The sequence below is a fragment of the Sceloporus occidentalis genome, unplaced genomic scaffold, assembly GCF_023333645.1.
Source record: "Sceloporus occidentalis isolate IW3139 unplaced genomic scaffold, rSceOcc1.0.p SCAF_10, whole genome shotgun sequence".
In the NCBI taxonomy this organism is placed as follows: Eukaryota; Metazoa; Chordata; class Lepidosauria; order Squamata; family Phrynosomatidae; genus Sceloporus; species Sceloporus occidentalis.
The window spans coordinates 20,450,008-20,472,626 of NW_028316990.1; the positions used below are offsets into that span (position 1 = coordinate 20,450,008).

At 47.9% G+C, this 22,619-nt stretch overlaps 1 protein-coding gene across 2 annotated transcripts in view; it reads left to right on the forward strand.

The window, feature by feature from the left end:
- The first annotated feature begins 367 nt into the window (after nt 1-367).
- The window catches only part of BCAR1 (BCAR1 scaffold protein, Cas family member), a 30,680-nt gene continuing 8,428 nt past the window's right edge, over nt 368-22,619 (forward strand). Inside the window, exons 1-3 of one of the 2 annotated variants that reach the window (XM_089540674.1) lie at nt 368-649; nt 3,431-3,580; nt 17,082-17,753. In XM_089540674.1, the coding sequence (XP_089396800.1) occupies nt 3,533-3,580; nt 17,082-17,753 (720 nt within the window). In that variant the 5' untranslated portion in view covers nt 368-649; nt 3,431-3,532. The remainder of the gene's footprint in view (nt 650-3,430; nt 3,581-17,081; nt 17,754-22,619) is intronic. The other variant, XM_089540675.1, reaches the window with a different exon arrangement.

Genomic DNA, 22,619 nt, shown 5'->3' on the forward strand with positions numbered 1-22,619 from the left:
CTCTCCGCCTCAGAGGAGGGCAGTGCCCTTCTCCAGACCCAATGAAGGGGGGGGGGTGCCCTTGGCAAGGGACCCTCTCTCAGCCTCAGAGGAGGGCAGTGCCCTGTCTCCAGACCCACTGAAGGGGGGGTGCCCTTGGCAAGGGACCCTCTCTCAGCCTCAGTGCCAAGGCTCTTCTGGAGACCCTTGCCCTCAGAGAGAGAGTCAGCAAGGAACCTCGAAGGAGCCCAGGAAAGGCTTCCTGGGGACCCCTTCTCCTTTTCCCAGGATCTCTGAGGGAGGAGAGAAGGAAGAGAAGGAGGAGGAGGAGGGCCCTTTGGTGTCGTCAGAAAGCCCTCCTCCTTCCCTTCCCTCCATCATTCATTCCTGGCTGGGTGCCTGGCAAGAAGAGGCAGCAGAGGCAGCCTGGCTTCCCCCTCCGGAGCCTCCTTTCTCCCTTTCCTTTCCCAAATGGAGGAGGAGGAGGAGGAGGAGGCTTGAGTTGCTCCGACCCTTAGGCCTGCGCTGCCTCCAGCCTCCCTGGGCCTTTGCCCCGGAGAAGCCGAGGCCAAGAAGGAGCCCCGAAAGAGGAGGAGGAGGAGGAGGAGGATGCGCTGAGGAGCGGAGACCCGGCGGCAAGGGGGGCCCCGCGGGGAAGATGAACTACCTGGTGAGGCCCCGGGGCCCTCGGGGGGAAGGGAGAGGGGCGCCTGGGGGGCCCCCGACCTCTCCAAGGCTGCTTCGGGAAGGGCTCCCGGGGCTTGGAGGGATTCGGGGGTCTTTGGAGGCGAAGGAGAGGGGCTTGGGGGGAGGGCTTGGAGGGCTAAGAAGGCAAGGAGCCGGAGCGGAGGGGGATGGGGGTCTTTGGGGGCTGAGGTACTCGACCTGAGGGGGAATGGAGGCGAAGGAGAGGGGGCTTTGGGGGGGCCTTTGAGAGCCAGGGAGCCGGAGGTCAAGCGATTGGGGGGGGTCTCTGAAGAAGCGAAAGGGGGGGGGTTGGGGTCCGAGGAGGGAAGGAGCCGGTCCTGGGGGGGGGCTTGGAGGGGGCTGAGGAGCCAGAGGAGCCGGACTTGAAGGGGGGGCTTGGGGGCTGAAGAAGTGGAGGTTTGGAGGCGAAGGAGGCGAAGGAGCAGGAGCCGAAGGGGGTTTTGGGGGAGCCCCCTTCATCCCCCCCAAAGGAGGGGAAAGCCAGCTGGGGCTTCCCAAACCCTCCGAGGGAAGAAGCCCGCTCCTCGGCCCCTTGGCCCTCCTCCTCCTCCTCCTCCTCCTCCGGGGCTCAGGCCCCCAGGGACCCCCTCCGCTCCTGCTCCTTCGGGCCCTTCTTTCGCCCCTCGGGGGAGGAAGAGGCCCAGGCTGAGTGCTGGGCTCCTCCTCGGAGGGGGCTGGCTGGGCGGCAGCAGCAGCAGCAGCAGGAGGAGGAGGAGGAGGAGGGAAAGGCTCCGGAGGCTCTCTCGCTCTCTGTGTCTGTGAGGGATGGATTTGGGGGCTAAGGAGGGGAAGCAGCACCAAGTTCCTTCCTCTTTCCCTCCTTCTCTTCCTCCCTCCCTCCCTCTCTTCTTTCCTTCCTTCTCGGCCTCCCCCCCTTTTTCCTCCCCTGAGAGAAATAATAATAATAATAATAATAATAATAATAATAAATTAAATTGTGGGTGTGTTTGTATATATGCAAATATGTATATTTGTAAATATATTTGTAAACATGTTAATGTACATACTGTATAGCAAGTGCATTTCTATACCACTTACCAATGCACTAAGCAGTTTACAAAGTGTAAGCTAATATATATATATGTGTGTGTGTGTGTGTGTGTATTATGTATTTGTATATAGATAGATAGATAGATAGATAGATAGATAGAGTGCGCCAGTGTGGCATCAAGTGGTTTGAGTGCTGGGACTATGACTTTGGAGACCAGGGTTCGAATCCTGGCTCTGCTGTGGAAACCCATTGGGTGACCTTGGGCAGGTAACACTCTCTCAGCCTCAGGGGAAGTCAATGGCAAATCCCCTCTGAACAAATCTTGCCAAGGAATCAGGGTTTCTTTGGCTTTGGCTGTGTGGAAGTGGTCCTGTATCTCCCTTTGTTTGGGGGCATAATCTCCATTCATTCCCATTTATGTCTCTGTCTCTCTCTCTATTTTTGTATCTACAAAATGAGAATTGTAACCAACAGAGAATTCTAGCCAAAGGGACACTTTTGTTGCATAGAGATCTGTGTTGAACACACTGAGCAAGGAGTAAGGCCGTAGTAGGAAAAAGGTGAGACACAAATGAAATATAACTATCAAATAGTTGGGCACAGCAGTGCGGAGTAAACATGTGTGGCATTGCACAATCGGTGTCTTTTGGCGTGCGTATTTGCTTTCACAAGATAGCATGGCGAGCCCTTACAACAGAGCATAACAGGAGCAAGGCTGCACTTGACTAACCCAGGACATGTTTTGCTGCTGCTGAGACTCTTCCTCCTCCTCCTCCTAGTAGTTACTGGTGGCCCTCTGGGTGTTTACTTCTCCTTCTTCCTTCCAGGTACCTGGCTTGACTTGCTTCTCTGAGTCATCCTGCAGGCACTGTCTGCTGCTGTACTTTTCCTGGGGCATATTGTCGGGATGAGAAGTTGGAGGAGATGCAACGCAGATGAGCTTTCCAGCTCTGAGTAGCATCCAGCCAGAGTTTTGGCATCCCTTTGCTTTCAATGAGATGCTTAGAAGGAATCATAGGTTGCTGTCCAGAGGGCAATGTGTGCCCTTCCAGATGTTGTCGAACGACAACTGCAATGAACCCTGGCCAGTGTAGCCAGTGGTGCAGAATACTGGGAGTGTCTCGGTTCCTAAGACCATTGGCAATATGTGTTTTTCCGATGGTTGTAGACGACCCACAGGTTGAGAACCGCTGCTCTAGGGCATTGTGCTCCTATGCCCAAGATGCCTGCAGTATTTTATTTGTCCGTAAGGGAGAACTCCTGTTCATGATCATTGGCAGGGCTCAGTTGGATAGATGAGGCTAGAATCGAGTCTTGGGCAAGCACTGGCATGCAATCCTTCGGCATCCGCAGAATATAAAATAACAGGCCGATATGTTTTTTTCATTAAATAGCACAGTCCTGTAAGACTGGTAAATGGTTATAGGATGGCATCCTTACAGGATGATCCAAAAGGCATCCAAGACCTAGTGTTTTCTCCCTCGGGGGCTTACGCTGTAGTAAACATAGTGAGGATTGCAGTCTTGTTATCTAGTATCATGGGTTATCTATGGGGGAGAATCCAGGCCTCTGGCAGAGTCATCTGGCTGTGTGGCATTTGCTGGAGGAGACAAATGCTCTCTGATTTGTGCGTTTGAAAAGGCACTGCCTTCGTCAGCTCTTATGGAGATGGCCAGCTGACGCTGGGAGGGACTCTGGATCAGGGAGCTGGTGTTTACATCTCTCTCTCTCTCTCTCTCTTTCTTGTGCCAGTTGATGGTCGTGGCAGGCATTCAAACCGAGGAAGCAGCAACACCGTTGCTGGCTGTTGGATCCCTGGCGCTAGTAGCTGTTTGATCTTCTGAAATAATAGGAATGGTGTACGGATTTAATGGGAAGGGGGAAGACTCCGATCGAACCATGGTAAGGGAATTCACAGGAGGCCGGGTCGTTGGCTGACAAGACAGGCATTTATGCTTGGAGGGAATGGAAAACATGGGAGTCCTGCACTTAAGGAGGGAGGGAGGCGTTCCTTAAAATGGGTTAGCATTGAATGCTGTACGGCATGTGAAATCCTTTCTGTGCCACTCTGTAAAGTTATGTGTAGTTCAAACGCTGGGCATGGCAGCTCTCTTTCATCAGCCGGTGCTGGATCTCATGAATGGATTTCACAGTAGGCAACTATAGCACTATGATTCCACTTTAATTGCAATGGCAACATCCTAAGGAATCCTGGGGTCTGATGTTTAGAAAGAATTCCCTGCCAGAGAGCTCTGGAGCCAACACAAGGTACAAACCCCAGGATTTCATAGGATGACCATGGCAGTTAAAGTGGAATCCTAGTGCTGTGATTATCGATTGCAAAAGGGCCCCAGGTTGCTGCATGTTACTAAGTGTTGAGTGCATGGGTTGCTTGGAGTTGTTTGCGAGGGGAGTTCAGGAAGCATGAGAAATCATAGAAAGCTGACCTTATGCTGCATCACATCTTGGTTGCATCTAGCCCAGTGTTGTCAGCTTCGACGGGCAAAGCGACTTGGTCGGACCCTGCAGAAACTCCGGGTACATTCTGGGAAGCTCTGGGTACATTCATAGTGGTATGGAAGTATCAAAGCCTGTGTCTGCACTGCAGAATTCATGCAGTTTGATACCGCTTTAACTGCCATGGTTCATTGCTATGGAATTCTGGGTTTTGTAGGCTTGAGTTTGAAGGAAGGGGGACACATGGGTCCTTGTACCTTCCAGGCGACGCTTAGGAAGAGTGCATGTTTTGTACAGGTTTCTTTGCCAGGTGCTGCAGACATTCAAGGGTTGTTTGGTGCCCAGCTCTTTCTATTTGTGCGTCTTGTTCCTCTGCATCCATTGTGCCAATCCAGAAGGACAGGGTACTATTTTTAAAAATGCCCTTCTTAACGCTACCAGGGCCTTTGTTCCAAGGTTTTTTCCCAGGCTTGGAAGTTAATTTCCTGGCAGGATGCCCTGAGTCAAGGGAAGGTAAGCAAGGATGATAGGAGTAGGGTTTGAAAGGAGTGATATTTAGGAGAGGATGAGAGGCATCTGATGTTAAATCTGGGGTGTCTCAGTGACTCCTTTCTCCTGTGCTCCAGGCGGTGTAAAACAGGGAAGCTTTATGAGGTTTCAGTGCCTTCTCTTCCACTTCTTTCCTCTGATAATCTTCTGAGATCATCATGGAAGAGAAGCTGATACCATTTGTCACAGGGAATTCCCCAGTATTACTGTCTCCTGGCTGCAATGTTTCCGTGCTGCATGTGATTTACTGTAGTGCTATTCATAGTGATGGTCTGTAGACCTGAACCATTGGCTGCCAGTCCCTGTATAAATATACTTAATAAACATAAGGCATTAATATCAGTCTATGGAGTTTATCACACGAAGGAGATTATCCCGTGAATATCCCAGAAAAATTGCGTAATTACACAAAAAGGTTCACATTAAAACCTTTGCATTAGTCTCTAAGGTGCTTTCTGAGATGCTACAAGCCTTCTATGTACTGATTCTACAGACGACACAGCTATATCTTTGGATTCTTCTGCTTTGGGGTTTTGCAATGGAGAGTTTGGGACCCCAGAGCTCCTTCCATTCACTTCCAGAGGGTTAGGGCCCGAACAGAAAGGCCAAAATAAAGCTGCTTTGGGTCACATTGGAGGTATGCTGTTTAAATGATGCATGCATCCTAAGAGATCGGAAGCTGCACCAAAGCTTTGGTGCAGCTTCTGGCCTTTTAAGATGCATGTTTTCTTTAAACAGCAAACCTCCAAAGTGACCCAAAGCAGCTTTATTTTGGCCTTTCTGTTTGGGCCCTTAGTGTCTCCTGGAGGCTTTGCGCTCCAAACATGTCATCCTTTTTACCTCCCTTCCCCATGGAATAAAGTGCAGAGAGGAGTGTGGAGCCAGCTGTGTCCTCCCTGCTTCCCATCCTTATGGCCTTGTTTGCCATTGGCTCGGCTGGTCCTCCTCCCTCCTTTGGCACCAGCGGGCAGAGCTGGGTGAGTAATTGGCTGGGCAGAGACCGCTGGGTGAAAGCCAAGCAGTGCTGCCTGCAGCAACGTGAACTATATCAGGCTCTGCTGAACAACCCAGTGTTAATCATTCACCAGAAGCCAATGGTAAAGTTACTGCCTGACTGGGGTCAGGGAGGCAGGGCAGGGCGGAAGAGGGGAGACTCAAAGTGCCCTTTTGCTTTGTCTCCATCTTTTCGCTAAAAGGCTGGCGTCCGGGTACTTTGGAGAGCAATGCCATATAGATAGGAGCCAAGGTGTTTGAAGAGCCAGCATAGTGCAGTGGCTTCAGTGTTGGGCTAGACCACAATCTGAATCCTACTCAGCTATTGAAACTTAATGTGTGACCTTGTGTAAGTCACTCACATCCCCAGAGGAAGGCAATGGCAAAACCGCTCTGAACCAGTCTTGCCAAGAGAACCCTGTGATAGGTTCGCCTTAGGAGCCATCAGTTGGAACTGCAGACTGGCAAGATATCTCAATGAAATAATCATAGATAGGATTGCAAGGGCACAGTTGCCAAAAGTGACACTGCTTGGAATGTGTCACATTATCTGACGATACGGGTTGAGTCTCCTTTACTCCTTATCTGGACTTCTGCAATCCTCCAAAATCAGAATTCCTGTGAATGTGGAAAAAACGCAAATAACAAAAACACTATGTTTTTACCTGAAAGAACACCTCTCTGGGTTTTCCATTGCAGCTCTGTGGTCAACACCTGCCAGACATTGACCATAGAATTGCACTGGAGGAGCTACAAATCCTAGTGGAGCATTCTCTCTAGGAATCTCTATAGGTCCTTTGGTGCAACTTTTGGTTTAAGTTGACCATAGAGTTGCACTGGAGGACCTAGAGATTCCTAGAGAGAACATATTAATAAAATCTGTGAATAATCAAATCTACAAAAGCCAAAACCACAAATGTGGAGGGATGGGTGTATTCCAAAAAAACCTCCCAAAATCTGAAATGCAAAACACATCTGGTCACAAGCATTTCAAATAAAGAAGACTCAAGATGGCCTTCAATAATTTATAGATTCTTGGACAGAACCCAAGTCAGTGAAGGTCTCCAATATGCCTGGTATACTGTAAAACTGATGGGATAAGGATGATGAGGATGATGATGGTGACAACAGCAGCTTGGCACAGCTGTGGCTTGAATGTGGCAGTCAGTGGGCAAGTATTCAGAGCAGGTGCACTCGCGCCGTGTTATAGAAAATGCTGGGCACAGCATGCTCCGGTCATGCGCTGCTGAGCACAGTCAGAAAGCTGCCGTTCCTGCAGTCTGTGTGACATTTCAGTGACTCCTGGAAGCGCACCTCTTCCCAGGGAGCATAGGGCAGGAAAATGTCATAGCTCACCTTGCTGCACGCTTCTATGGGGTTGCCATAAATCACAACCATGGCTGTGGAAGTAGGGGAGTGCTTGGCTCTGGCGAAGGGATAGGGCTGGACTGGCTTTTTCCTCCCTGGTCCGCTGCCCTTCCCCGTGTCTCTTGGAGTGGGACTTGCGCAGGCACGCAGCCCTTTGCAGTATTCCTAGTCTGCAGGAATGGCTTACACAGCACTGCAGTCATGTTTGGACAGGCTGCTGAGCAGCAAGTGCAGGAGGGTTGTCTCTGGATATGTCAGTGGCTCCAGAACATGGGTGCGAAGGCAGGGAAAAGGGTTGCAGTTGCCTTCCTGTCCGTGGGTTTCTCTTTTCAGCCATCTGGTCATTCACTGTGAAAAGAGAACGTGAGATGAGCTAGGACTTGGGTCTGATCCAGCGTCAGAGCTTTTCTGATACACTTTCAAGGGTTGAATGCCTGGCTTCCCTGGCATCTTTTCTTCGTAGTGTCAGGTTTACCTATCTGTGCAAGGTGCTGGGATGCACCAGTGGCATCCCTACATCTGATGTTGGGGGATGGGATGGTGGCCAAAAGGGTCTTTTCACCCCTTCACCTTTGCCACCGTCACAGCAAAGCCTGGAGGGGTGCATCTGCTCCTTCTCATCCCACAACAAATAGGTATGACTCCTCTTCTGAGGTGTCACTCCGGTGTGAGCCGTACCCCTCCACATACCCCTAGTGATGCCACTTCAGTGCACCAATCTCCTTCTTGTACATCTTGGAAAGTTCCTCCTTAAAGAATAATCTGCCTTGAATCCCAGTTTTAGGGAAATGGCAGAGTATAAATAATTATGGCAAAGATCATGATAATGACAACAAACTGACCTGTTGAAGCCATCTGCAACTGAGCCAGATGTTGCCTCTAGTTTGTGTATATATTGTGTATATAACCAACATCTTAGTCTTTGGCGTATTAGTTTTAAATCCTGAATTTGATTTAAATTCACACACAATCAGTAGCGGTGGTAGCACTGATTCCAAAGTATCTTCCAATACAATCATTCCATCATCAGCTCAATTTAATCGATTCCATCTTCAATTCCAAACCTTTAATCTTACCTTTGATTGCTCTTGGTAAGATCTCTTGTGTGGGTTGCATGCGGCCCACGCAATTCCCACTACATAGTTTACAGCTTTTATCTCCTCTGTTACTCGCCTGTTTTCCCTGTGCTTCTTGTTTGCTGTTGCTGTTGTTGTTGTTGTTGTTGTTGTTGTGTGGCTTTGACTTCCTTCCAACCTATTGTAACCCTAAGGCCATCCTATCCCAGGGTTTCTTGACAAGATTTGTTCAAAGGGAGGCTTGCCTTCATTGGAGGCTGAGAGGGGGTTACTCAGTGGGTTTCCATAGCTGAGTGGGGATTCAAACCCTGGTCTCCCAGAGTCCTAGTGTAACACACAAAGAACTCCTTCACACTTGATCTGATTCCTGGTTTTTCTGGCCACATAAAACCATCCGAGGCCAGGCTTTTTTGTCTCCCTGCCCTGGTGTGTGACACATTTATGTTGCTGGTTCCTATACATGGGGACATCATCACTGTGAGATCGTAACATGCTCCTGAGCCATGGATTGCTAGCATGCTAACACTGCGAGTGTCAGAACGAGTGACCCACTTTAAGTGTGATGCTGGCCATGGGGGTCTGCAGCAGTGTGTCTTTGTCATTTTTTCATGCCCACCGCTGCCTGACCTGAGAAGCCGTTTTCTAGCTCATGGCTGGAAACCATTATTTTGTCTTGCAACAACGATAAGCTAATATAGTACAGTTGGCCCTCCATATTTGCGGCTTTGACTTTTGCGGATATGACTATTCACTTATTTAATTGATACGTTATCCCTAGAAATTTGTAGGTCCTCTAATGTGACTCAGCTGGAAGGTGACCATAGAGTCACACTGGAGGACCTAGAGGTTCCTAGAGAAAATACATCTCTTGGCATTTTTAGGTGCCCCAGGATGATTCTGTGGTCAGGTTCTGGCTGATGTTGACCATAAAGTTGCTCTGGAGGACCCAAAAATTCCTAGAGAGGTAAAATTCCAGTGGTTTTTTAATTTTTAAAATTTCCCCCCAAATATTCCCCAATTCTATTTTTTCCAGACAAATCACATCACTGTATCAGGCTAATGCCACAGAGCTCAAGGAGACAGCCTTTTCATAGTAACACTCGGAGCTTATTATTATTATTATTATTACTATTATTATTTTCATAATAACATGCAGAGCTGCGATGGGAAGTGTGGTTTTTATCCATCATGTGCTAGACTTGCATACTCCAGACCACTTCCCTTCCCATGCTTTTGCCGTTCCTCCTCCAAGTCCGGAGATCCGATTTCAGCGGCGGTTGCCTTGGGTGACTCTGGAAGGTGACCGAGTGCACAGCCTTCATTTTCTGGGTCACTGAGACAAATCTGACATGGAGGAGTGACAGCTCCGCTTCAGGCTGCATTTCCTGGCATTGGTATCACCAGGACAAGCCCTAGTCCAGATCTGAGACGTTGGAAGGAGTTGCATTGCCAAAAGAAAAGGACTAGCAGGTGTCCCTTATTACAAGGGATATTCCTTATTTGAGAGCTGAAAAGCACGTCCTTTTATAAAGACTGAATGGGATGCCAAAAATCCAGTATTTGGGTATGTGGGGGCAGTTTGGGAAAAGATGAGGCCAATTTGCTGGAAGGAGAGTCTGAAGCTCGCAGCCAAAAGAGATAATTATGATACAATTAAAACAGATTTCAGGATTGCTGACGCGTGTCAAAAAAAGAAACCAAGTATGGATTTTGAAAAAAAGATAAAATTGTCATTGCTGCACGTCTTGAGTTTTCCCCCATCCCTTGTTGGTTGAAACCCTGGCAGCTCTAGATGTTCAAAGTCATGCCCCTAACTTTTGATTTATTGTGGGCCTTCTGGGCAGTTCTCTGTGTTTAGATCTTGGTCGGTAAAACAGACTTCAGGAGATGTGTTCAGGTTGAGAACTTGGTAGATTGTTGTGACACAACCAACAGGGAAAGAGGCGCATGCGGGGAGGGTCCCTGAGCTGGACATGTTTTATCTTTCACCTTATCACAGAGATCTTGCAAGTGTGTGTTTGTGTTGTGTAACTTCAGTTTGTCTCTGACGTATGCCAACCCTAACATGAATCTGTCTCAGGGCTTTCTTTGCAGAATTTATCCAGAGGAGGTTTGCAATTTCCTTCCTCTGAGGCTGAAAGAGTGTGACTTGCCCAAGATCAGCCAGTGGGTTTATATGGCTGACCCGCGATTCGAACCCAGATCCTATGGCGTCGTAGTCCAAGACTCAACACACTAAAACTCCTATGAGTGTATTTTAATGATTTCACAGTACTATATTTTAACTGTGGGGTTATGGATTTTTAATAGTGTCTTGTATTTTAACATGTTGTACCCCACCTTGAGCCTTGAGGAGAGGTGGAAAGAAATAACTGTTGTTGTTGTTGTTGTTGTTGTTGCAACATCTTGACACTCTCTCCTGCATTATTTTAATATATATTTTTTAATTTTTAATTAAAGAAACATACAGCAGCAGTTTAGGATTAGGAAGCAGTTCACAATGGTCGAAAGGCATCCAACCACAAGAGCTGCTGTTTTCTGAGCCACACTTTCTGGATTTGTTGGTTTTTAATAAACCAGCTTTTTAAAAAGAAGAGGGCAGTCTGTGGCTCCAGGCCACAAATGCGTCTGCAAAGCCAGCATGCGATCCTCTCCCCGAGGGCCATGTGGAAACCAGTTCAGACAATTAGCGGCGCTTTGGTGGCTAATGTCTGATCCAGAGTTGAGGTTGCGGTAAGCCTACACACTGGTAGCTTTGGTGTTTCGGATACACACAAACACACGGTATGTGGAGAAAGCATTGTGCACATGGGAGCACTTGGACCTGGCCTGGTGATTTTTGTAGGGGAAATTAGAACTTTTTCACTCATTTACTTGCCTATAGGATTCCTGTCTATAGCCAGAAGCACTTGGTCTTGGTCTTCGTTGTGTGGTCCCTGCAGGGTTGTTGGGAATGGAAGACTGGCCTTGTGGCCCTCATGCGGTTGCCCAGCCATGCAAAAAGTGAGTAGGTGGATATGTGCAAACAAAAAGGCATTTAGTTCCTCAGAGAGCTTATTGCAGCCTTTGAAAGTTTTAAAGGAAAGAGCGACCAGGGATAATGAAGGAAGGAGAGGATGAGGAACATGTCGAGAGACTGACCAACTGACCTTTCCCACAAAGAATTCAGGAAGTGGATTGCTAAAAGGAACAGGCGTTGGATGCTGCAATGCAAACTGCCTGAAATACCTTTGCACTGTTGCGCACACACACATATTGAGCATCTGCAGCTGTTGGCATTGGCAGCTTCAGGGTGCCCTGTATGGGCCTGGCTGGTTTCTCTGCCCAAGGGACCGGGGCATGCAAAGGTCTGGCTAGCAAAGACCTTTGCCTTGCCCTTTCCTCCCTCTTGAGGCCTCCCAGGATCAAATAGAGTCGCAGGTATTTCAGATCTCTTCCCTTCCGCTTCCCGCCCCAGTCCCCATGCCTCAGCCTTTCTGGGACAATCCCAGCCCTGTCTGCAGTGACGCTGATACAAAAAGCACATTGTTGTCCAGGGCCCCCAAGAGCTGGTGGGTGGGTTGGTTGTGCCAGGGCCTGCGAGGAGGATTGGCCGGGGGCTGAATAACCACAGCTATGTTCTAGCTGGCGCAAGGAATTTGTGGTCACAGGAGGCAGAAGAAGGATCTATAGGAGTGGTGCATTCACTGGAGCATTCAGCTTGGTTTTAGCACAGTGTTTTCCTGTCCATGTACTTGGTTGTACAGTGGGCACTTGGTGTATCTGTGGGGGCTTGGTTCCAGGACCCTCATGGAAACCAAAATCCGTGGATGCTCAAGTCCCATTAAATACAATGGCATAGTAAAATGGTGTCCCTTATATAAAATGGCAAAAATCAAGGGCGCGTTATAGACGGGCCTTTAATACGCCCCCGTCATGTGCTAGGGGTTGGCCGAGGACCTAGCGTCCACACCGGCCTCACCCCTAGCACGTGACGAGGGCGTAAAGATGGTGACGCCCTATACACACGGGCGCCGCCAACTTTACGTGCTGGATGCGTTGCGTCCGCACATGTCGCCCCAGAAATGACACCGCAAATGCGCCCCTTGCACTTTGCGGCGCCTCTTCCGGGGCCTGAGAAGGAGCGCAATTTCCGCGCTCCTTCTCAGCAGCGTCCGGGAGCCACGCCGTTTAAAGGCTGCGGCTCCCGGACGGTGCAAGCGGCGGTGGCAGCAGACCGCCGCAATCCGGCAGTCTGTAATGCACCAAGGTTTCCTTTTGCAATTTATATGGGTTTTATGTCGCCTTATCATGTGATTGCATGAATGTGCGAACATATTGAGCGCTATTGTGCTACTGCAGCTTTTTGTTTTCAATACGGTGGTTATTGTTGAATTGGCCTTGGTGTGATAATAATAATAATATAATATAATAATCTTCCTATGATTCTAGGATAAGCAGCTATGGCTTGTCAGGCAAGACCTGCAGAAATTCCCTTTTCTACAAAACCATTAAAATTACCAGAGCTGTCTCCAGTTTCTACTACAGTACATATTATTGATGATGCCTTGTTGGCAACGTAGGTTTTGTGTTGAATTTGCTTGAACACCGGCAGACTGATTCCGGTCCTAGTTGCACAGCCAGTTTTCATCCTGGGCTAAAGTCCTATGGCGAACCTATGGCACGCATGCCAAAGGTGGCACTCAGAGCCCTCTCTGTGGCTGCATGTGCCGTCGCCCCAGCACAGAGTTTGCCAGAGTTTGTTACTAGAAAGCCAGATGGACATGGCACTTTGCAATAAATAAGTGGGTTTTGGGGTTTCACTTTGAGCACTCGGCCTCTAAAAGTTTCACCATCACTGTCCTATAGCTTACTCTGGCTTCTGAATTGTTTATGAGGTTGAGGAGGTGGGTGGGAAGTCAAGCAGGGAGCCCATGTTGTGACTGAGTGCAATTACTTGCTGAAGTGCTCATGTCAACATTAGTGATTTTTCAAAGCTCTGGCACGCATAGGAGGGTGTTGTCTGCAGCTACATAGAGGATAACAGTAACCAACCTTTGAATAACTTATGATAAGAGTTCAGCAGGGTTTGTGGCTGAAACGCCTGGGTAGGCTTTGAGTAGACATTACACACCCCTTGATGAAAAAAGACATTTTCTGCCTTGAAACTTGAGCTGTGGATTATCCTCTGCAGCATCCAGTGAAGTTGTCTTGCAATGGAGGTGTGGGAAGGATTTACCAATTTATTTTTCCTGCTGGCCTCCCCTTGAAATCTGGATTACGTCCCTGTCCCATAGTGACATAAGGATATTAAATCACTTATTTTGTTCACACACACAGGAGCATGAAATAATGCCAAAAGTTTATCTCTTGTGTTGGACAACATTGCAAGCATTTTATACATTATTCAAAGAGTTTCCACATCTGGGGGATTGGGACATGCGTGAAAATGTCATCAGCACAAAACCGTGGACTTAAATCCATGATATTTTTGCCTTAGGGACACCATAACTTGAAGGCACACAACAACAACAACAAATTGTATTGTTAGCGGAAGAAATAGGTCTTCAAATGTGTTTCATATTCCGACAGCTGGTTTAGCTCTCGGATCTGTAGCCCATGCCTTCCCTTTGCCAGCCCCTGATCAAGGGTATAGAAATAGAAGTTTGCCCTCTGTTTTAAAGGTCCTTTTCTTAGGAGATGATCCAACAGGAAACTCAGATCCTGTTAAAAGGGGTTTTACGTCAATGATTCATTCATTCTGCTCTCGGAGCAATGCGCACGCAGAGAGACGCACCCTTGTACAAGATGACTTTGGAAAGCCATTGCATGAGCCGAAGGAGTTGTGTTGTAATAATCCGGGCCTCTCTGAGAAAACCAGGGCTGTTTGGGGCTGCTTATTTTTTAAGTAGCATTAATCATGCATTCCAGGGGCTGGAAGGAAGGTGAACTTTAACTCCTTCCTCTCCACCGTACGGCCTCTTTTTTTGCAGGGAGAGAAAAGAAGGAATGGTTTCCCTTTTGCACCACCATGGTCTGTCTTGAGCACATTATTCGGGGTTTCTTTTTATTCCCCCCCTTCAGTGAAGGAGCTTGGCTGGGCCATCTCTCTTCATCTGTTTTCCTAACAACAACAGCAACAGCAACATGGACAAGGCAAGCTGTTGCTTTTGATAATTATGGCTCATCTGCAAAAAAAAAAAAAGCTACTGCAAGCATGGAGGGAGGGATGAGTGTGGAAAAGCTGTGAAGCAAAATGTGGTATCAGCCATGAATTCATGGATATGCTCCTTGTGTGCATAAAACAGGGGCGATGGAAGCACCACCCCAATTTTTTAACATTGTTTTGTCCCCAAATGCATGGGAACAACTGTGCCACATCCCTCTCCTGACCTGTTTTAGGACCAGGAGAGGCGTTCTTCCTACAGAAAGTGATATGAAGAAATTGATACTCTCAGGGGCATTTGGAGAGAAAATTTCACAAATGGGGGAACCAAAGCCACTCTTACTATCAAGAAGTTTCTTCTAATGTTCTCTCTGGTAACTTCAAGCCATTAGAGCTGGTCTTACTATCTAGGACAGCAGAGAACAATTTGTCCCCCTCCTTGCTGTGGCAGCCGCATCTGCACTGCAGAAATAATCTGGTTTCGCACCGCTTGAAGTGCCATGGCTCAATGCTATGGAATTTGGGGACTGTAGCTTGTTGTGGCACCAGAGCAAATCTTGCATCAATGATTCATTCTATTTATACATTTGCTTCTATATTCCTTTCCTACACTTTATATATGTAAAAAAGACAGAATAGCAATGCTATGTCTTTTATTGGTCGTCTGTTTTGGAGCAAACTGCTGGGGAGCAGGACGTGTGTCGCCCATCTTTGTGGGTCTCTTGGCCAGATGCTTTCTGGTTATGTTTAGGGTCTTCCTGGCCCCCAGGCCATGGAGGTTAGCAATAGCAAGCCTTTCAGCCTACGCTCCCTGCCTCCTTCTTGCCTCCTCCATAGATCTGTCCATTTTGAGGCTCCGCTTCCATCTGCCTTCTCCTTCTCTCCCTTGGGGCGGGTGGGATGCAGATCTTGTCCCGCGCAACGTCCGTCCCCGGCTTTCCTGTTATGTTATCTCTTTGAGAAAGAGGCCTCGTCTGGTATAGTTCAGGCAGGCTTGGGAAATACTTCAAATTCTTGAAAGCCAGCATCAAATCTGTGGGAACTTTGGGGGGGGGGGGTTGGGGATGTAAGCTTATGGAGAGTGTATGTGTCTATACTAAGGAGGTACTTCTTTGCTGATTTTATTCTGCAAAGAAAGGAAAGAAGTAAAGCTACTCCTTTCCTTTCTTTGGGAATAAAAGGTCGTAGTCCAACAATCAAACCACTATGCCACGTTTTATTGTTAAGTCGAAGGTTACATTTTGGTCAAAGGAATGCTTGTAAAAAAAAGAAGAAGTTAATTTTGCTCGGTGGGTAAATTTGTATTTTATCCTTTAGCAAGACACCAAAAGAGGACACAGAGCAAACTACTTTGTTTGGAGTCCTTGCCTCATCCTTAACATTGGGATTTTCTTTGAAAGTCTTTGAAAACTTCAGTTTTCACAAACTATTCCCATTGGAAAACATGGCATTTTTGTGCAGAAAACTTTTTTAAAAAATAAAGAAATGCAAGGATCAGCTTTTTTAGCACAAAAAAGGCAGGGCTTCCTGCTAGCCAAAAGGCCAAAGCACAGTGCTCTTGCTGGAGAAAACGTATTCTTGGGTCTCCTGGGAGGAAATGCAGAACAGGAAGCCTGAGCTTGACATAGCATTCAAAACCAATGTTAAGGATGGGACAAGGACTCCAAACAAAGCTCTGTGTCCTCTCCTGGCTTCTTGCTATGGAATAAAATGCAGATTTCCCTTCTGAGCAAATTGACTTCTTTTTTTTAAACAAGCATTCCTTTGACCAAAACTTAAAAATATTTGACATAACAATAACTGTGTGACACAGCGGTTTGATTGTTGGACTATGACTCTGGAGACCAGGGTTTGCTTCCCAGCTTGGTCATGTAATGCGCTGGGTGAACTTGGGCAAGTAAGCCTCAGATGACGGCAATGGCAAACCTCTGAACAAACCTTGCCAAGAAAACCCCATGACAGGCCCTTCTTAGTGTTGCCGTAAGTCAGAAATGACTCTTAATGCACACAACAACAAGTCCTCTGTGGCCATTATTTTTGTTTTCTTCAATCCACGGCTCATTTCAGAATCTCAAGCTGGACACAAGGATTCCCAAAAATACCGCCAGGTATTTTGGATTTCAGCTCCCTGAAGCCCCAGCCAGCTTGGTCCACCTGGGAGCTGAAGTCTAAAACATCTGGAGGACCAAAGTTTGGGACTCACCTAGCTAGAGCATTCCCATCAGGTAGCCATCCAGCCTCTTTTTGAAGACCTCTAGGAGAACATGATGGTGATGATGATGGATGGATGGAGCAGAGCTGGAAGATGTGACATTCAGGCATCAAGGAAGCTGGCACCCCAGTCTTCCTCCCCCGCATTCTTCATGGCTTTAGATTAGAAACTTTTGCCTCGAGGAAGCAAACTCTCACTCCCAGCTTGTCATAGTTCTGGGTGAGGCTCAAAGGGAATTCTCTAGGTGACTCAAAGCTTTGGCACATCCTGCCCTGGAATGGGGTGAGGTAGCCAGCTTTATGTGAGATGGAAGGAAGGTTCTAGTCTCTGGACTGCAGGCTGGAAGACCCTTTCCATAAAGTGGGTTGGAGACGTTTAGCTTTTCCGCATCTAATGGATTTTGAATGCTTCACAATCTGGAAGCCAGGTGGGTGGAGAAATGTTTTGGGTTTTTTTTTTATTTGCAGTTTTTGCACATTCATGGTAGTTCTTCACCCCTAACCCCAGCGAATGTGGAGGGACCACTATATTAAGATATCCTTTCCCATCCCCAGCAACCTGATGTGTTCTGAAACATTTTCTCTGTTTCTTCTCTCCTCCCAGAATGTGTTGGCCAAGGCCCTCTACGACAATGTGGCCGAATCTCCGGACGAACTCTCCTTCCGCAAAGGCGACATCATGACGGTGCTGGAGCGCAACACCCAAGGCCTGGATGGCTGGTGGCTCTGTTCACTCCACGGGCGGCAGGGCATCGTCCCGGGGAACCGTCTCAAGATCCTGGTGGGCATGTACGACAAGAAACATCTGCCAGGGACTGTCCAGGGGCAGAATCAGCCTTTGCCGCTCCACCAGCCGCCGCCGCAGCCATTGCCCCCGCAGCCAGCAGGACCAACAACTCTGGCTTATCCCCACCAAGGGGGCTACACGCCGCTATCGCCCGCCTCTCAGTACACCTCTATGCACCCCTCTTATCTTCCCCAAGAAGACAATGTCTACCTAGTGCCAGCGCTGACCAAGGCCCAGGTGGCCAACCTCCACCAGGGCTCCTTGCCTGCAAGCCCCTTCCAGTCCCCACCAGGAAAACAGGCGTCCTCTTACCCAAAACAGAGCCCTCCGCAAGGCCAGGATGTGTACCAGGTGCCAGCTGGACCAGCTAGTCCACCTCAGGATGTTTATCAGGTGCCCCCAGCTCCCGCTGGGTTAGGGCAAGAGATCTACCAAGTGCCTCCTTCTCTGGATGGACGTGGCTGGGAGACGCCAAAGACTCAAGGGAAGGTAGGTCCAGCAACTGCCCATTGCAGCTTGTTGTTGTTGTTGATTGAGTTGGAAGAGACCCCAAGGACCATCCTGTCCAACCCCCCTGCCATGCAGGAATGCACCGAGTACTCCCTGTGATAGATGTCCATCCAGCCTCTGTTTCAAAGCCTCCAAAGAAGGAGTCTCCAGGCAACATAATCCACTGTCGAACAGCAATTGTGTCAGGAAGTTCTTTCTAATGTTTAAGTGGAACCTTTTTTCCTGTAGCTTGCATCCATTTCTCCATGTCCCATTCTCTGGAGCAGCGGAAAACAGGCTTGCTGCATCCACAATATGACATCCCTTCAAAAACTTATACAGAGCTATCATATCACCTCTTAACCTTCTCTTCTCCAGGCCAAAGACCCAGCTCCCCAAGTCTCTCCTCATAGGGCTTTATGGTTACCGGACCCATCACCTTTTTAAAATGGAATCTCTTTTCCTCTTTCCCTGTTGCTTGAATCCATTTCTCCATGTCCTATTCTCTGGAGCAGCAGAAAACAAGCTTGCTCGCTCCTCAATATGACACCCCTTCAAATATTTAAACAGGGCTATCATGTCACCCCTTGGCCTCCTCTTCCTCAGGCTAAACATACCCAGCTCCCTAAGCCGCTCCTTGGAGGGCTTATTGGTTTCCAGACCTTTCACCATTTTGGTCACCTTCCTCTGGAAGCACTCCAGATTGTCAACATCCTTTTTTAATTGTGGTGCCCAGAATTGGACACAATATTCCAAAGGTAATTCTCTTAAGGTGAACCTATCATGGGGTTTTCTGGGGATGAGAGTGTATGACTCACTCAAAGTGGGTCTCCATGGCTGAAGAGGGAATCAAACCCTATTCTTCAGAGTCATAGTCCAATGCTCAAACCACTACAGAACCCTGGCTCTCATGTGCATCCTAGTGAAATAACAACAACAACAACACTTTACTGTTGTTGTGCATGGTGCTTTGCAAAAGATAAACCTCTGCCCTGAGGGGTTTATTGCAATTTGACACATGGATTTGATGGTGGAAGAGAAAGGAAGGGGGAGGCCAGATAAAAGGGGGGATTAAATACATGCATTATCTCAGTGTTGTATACTCATCTTAATTAAAGTAGTGAAAGAATATGCATTAGGTCAGCGACATACTCTTGGCCTTAATTAAAGTAAGGGATGGGAATGGGTGCCTTGGGCCAAAAGCTTAATAGCAAAGGTGCTTTTTGATGCAATTGCTTTCCTTTGTCTCTGCAAAGCTGTCTCTCTGGAGCAAAAGAAGGGAGTCAGATGCTCAAAGCCAGCAGCCAGGGCTGGTCCAAGCCATTTTGCTGCCTAAGTTGAAAACAGAAAATGGTGCCACAGAAACACAGAGAGACCTCATCAAATCTCTAAAGCTGGACAGGTTATTTTGGCAGCTGGGGAGAAAAAACCCATAAGTATTTATTCGCTAGTCCTGGCAAGAAAAGTACTGTACAATGAATTTTTAAAGGTATGATAAAGAGTGTGTTTTTTAAAAAAATATATGTCAACATTTGATGCTTTTTCATGGCACCCCAAACTATGTTGCTTCATTCTGCCTAACTCATGTTAGGGCTGGTCCTCTCAGTGACTCTTTCCCTCACTTGGGGAAAAAAACACTCCACCCTGCTTTTAATTTGTTTATTTAATTAATTTTTGTTCCATCGCTTCTCCAATATGGGACCGTCGGCGTATTTACAACACAGATTAAAACAGAGGTATTAATGGCTTCAGAGAGCCAAGGTAGTGCAGTGCTTTGAATGATGGACTAGGGCTGCATCTACACTGCAAAAATAATGCAGTTTGACACTGCTTTCACCTTGATGGCTCAATGCTGTGAAATCCTGGGATTTGTAGTTTGTTGTGACACCAGAGCCAGTGTGATTCAGACGCTTAAAAAGCCAATACTTTTAGGTTGCATCAATATGAGTGTAGTGTCTAAACTAAGGGAAGTAATAGTACCCCTCTATTTTGCTTTGGTCAGTACTCACTTGGAATACTTTGGATCCCTGCAGGGCCAAAGCATCCCAGGTGCATTCGGTTGTAGCCACAGGTAGCAAAGGATTTTGGGATGCCATTGGAGAGCAAGCGTAGAATCATAGAGTTGGAAGAGACCCCAAGGGCCATCCAATCCAATCCCATTCTGCCATGCAGGAACACAGAATCAAAGTACCCTGGCCCTGACAGATGGCCATCCAGACTCAAACAGTTCTTACTCTCAGGAAGTTCTTCCTACTGTTGAGCTGAAATCTCTGTAGTTTGCATCCATTGGTCCTATTCTCAGGAGCAGCAGAAAACACACTTGCTTCATCCTCAACATGACACCCCTTCAAATATTTAAACAGGGCTATCATGTCATCCCTTAACTTTCTCTTCTTCAGCCTTAACATCCCCAGCTCCCTAAGTCCCTCCGCATAAGGCATGGTTTCCAGACCCTTCACCATTTTGGTCGCCTTCCTCTGGACACATGCTCCGGCTTCTCAACACCCTTTTAGAATTGGGGGGGCCAGAACTGCGTGTGTGATGGCTTTGGCCTGCCATCCTGTTTGCAACATGGGACCCCATTTGTTGGCACCCGTGACACTACCCCTATGCCAAACAGACACCCTTCTTTATCTCCCCTTTCCCCAGTCCACCCTTAATAGGAGCGGTTGCATTTGGACAAAACCCCCGAACGCTGGTGCCTTGGCTGCTCTTGCTGAGAGCTCTCCAGGCAAGACTCCCACCAAAGGCTGGCTTTAATGCAGAAATTTAGTGCAGAAATGCCACAGAGGCAGCATTAGCAGATGGCCAAGGGTTGAACTGACCCAGCAAAAGGTGGAGAGGGTGGTGGTCTGCATTGGCTGGGTTGTGTTAGAGGATGGGGGTGTTGGTTGGTATTGCTGCAGGCCACTGGGAGAGGTTTCCTGTACATCCCTGGGAAAGGAAATGACCTCCCTTTGGGTCTGAGGCCTCCCTATCCATCCTGAAGAGGCCAGTGGCTAGATAAAGTTTGGAGTGGAGGGGTGTCTTTGCAGGGAGAGGGATTCATTCCTGCTTCCATGGGATGCTTTTGCCAAATCTGGAAGGAAACAGGGGCACCCCTTGAATTAGACACCTCTTGCATAGTTCTGTAAAATGCACAGATTTCCTCCTGATTTCCAAATGCAAACACACTTTTGTTTGTTGTTGTTGTTGTTGTTGTTGTGTGCCTCTAAGTCGTTTCTGACGTATGGGTCCAAAACACGCTGCGGAAATAATCCAGTTTGAGCCTTCCCTGGCTCAGTACTAGGAAACCTGCGGAACTGTGGTTTATTGTTGGCACCAGAGCTCTCTGGCGGAGAAGGCTCAACGTCGCACCAAACCCTAGTTCCCAGGATTCGCTAGAGTTAAGCCAAAGCAGTTAAAAGTGGTCTCAAACTGGGTTGTTACTGCAGTGTGTTTTGGACCACGGAGATCCCAAAGCAAGCCTATGGTGGGGGGTTTTGGAAGGTTTCTTCAGAGGGGATTTACCATTGCTTTCCTCTGAGGCTGAGAGTGTGTGACGTGCCCAAGGTCACCCAGTGGCTTTCCATGGCTAAGCCAGGATTCGAACCCTGCTCCCCCAGCATCATAATCCAACACTCAAACCACTGCACAGACATACGTTGACACACACATATCTACTTTCCCAGTGGCTGCCTCTGTGTGTGTTTTTCCTCTCTGGATCTGCTTTTGCTGCCTGACCTTGAAAGCTGGTAGAAACGATTTGGAAAGCTTGCTCCGGCTTGGAGCAAGGCCAAAGCTGCCTGCCTGCCTGCCTGCCTGCCAGGTTCCTGCCTGTCCCTCCCTCTCTTGACTGTGTTTGCTTTTCCTGCCTTTGAGGACAGGCCAGAGGACATCTGTGGGGTGTGTAGATGGTGTGCGTAGGGTGCGGTGGGAGGGTGACATACATCCAGGTTAGTGCCACACCAGCAACAGTGGCTACAGTTAGCGCTTTAACCCAACCGTGGCTTGGAGAGTTTGCACAGCAATTGCTTTTCAAGAAGCAGTTTTAGCTCCAGCTGCAATGCCTCACTCTGCCCAGTTGCTAAGGCTGCATCTGCACTGCAGAAATAATGCAGTTTGAGACCGCTTAAACTGCCATGGTTCCATTCCGTGAGATCCTGGGATTTGTAGTTCGTGGGGGCACCAGAGTAACTAAAGTAGTTGATGTGTTAGTTGTCTTTTTTGGCTGGAGAGAAGTTGAAGGCCCAAAGCTGCTGGCCTGTGGTGTTAAATATACAGTCAGCGCTCCACATTTGCGATTTGATCATTCCCGGATTTGATTAATATGTTCTCTCTAGGAATCTCTGACTCCTCCAGCACAACTTTGTGGTCAAATTCCATTAAGGGTAGTGCTGGAGGGCCCTAGAGAGGTTCCTAGAGAGAACACTTCTCTAGGCATGTGTAGGTCCTCCAGCACAATGCTATGGTCAACTTCTGGCACATGTTGATCATAGAGTTGCACCGAAGGACCTACAAATACCTAGAGAAGTGTTCTCTCCGGTAAACAAAAAAAGAATAATGGTTTTGTTATTTGTGGTTTTTCTACTTTCACGGGAGTCTTGTGCATCTAAACGCATCGAATGTGGAGGGCCACTGTATCCTCTTCTGGTCTACTTTGCAGTTGTCTCGGTACATAACAACATTGTGAGCCAGCACTTGAACCGTGTAATGTTCCTCCTCCACTTTTTATCAAGGCCACCCTTCCCTATAATGCTAAAAATAAGGGTCTGACTATGGCTGCAGAAATAATGCAGTTTGACACTGCATTATTTCTGCACTGTAGATATAATGCAGTTTGACACCACTTTAAGTGCTGTAGTTCCATCCTGTAGGATCCTGGGA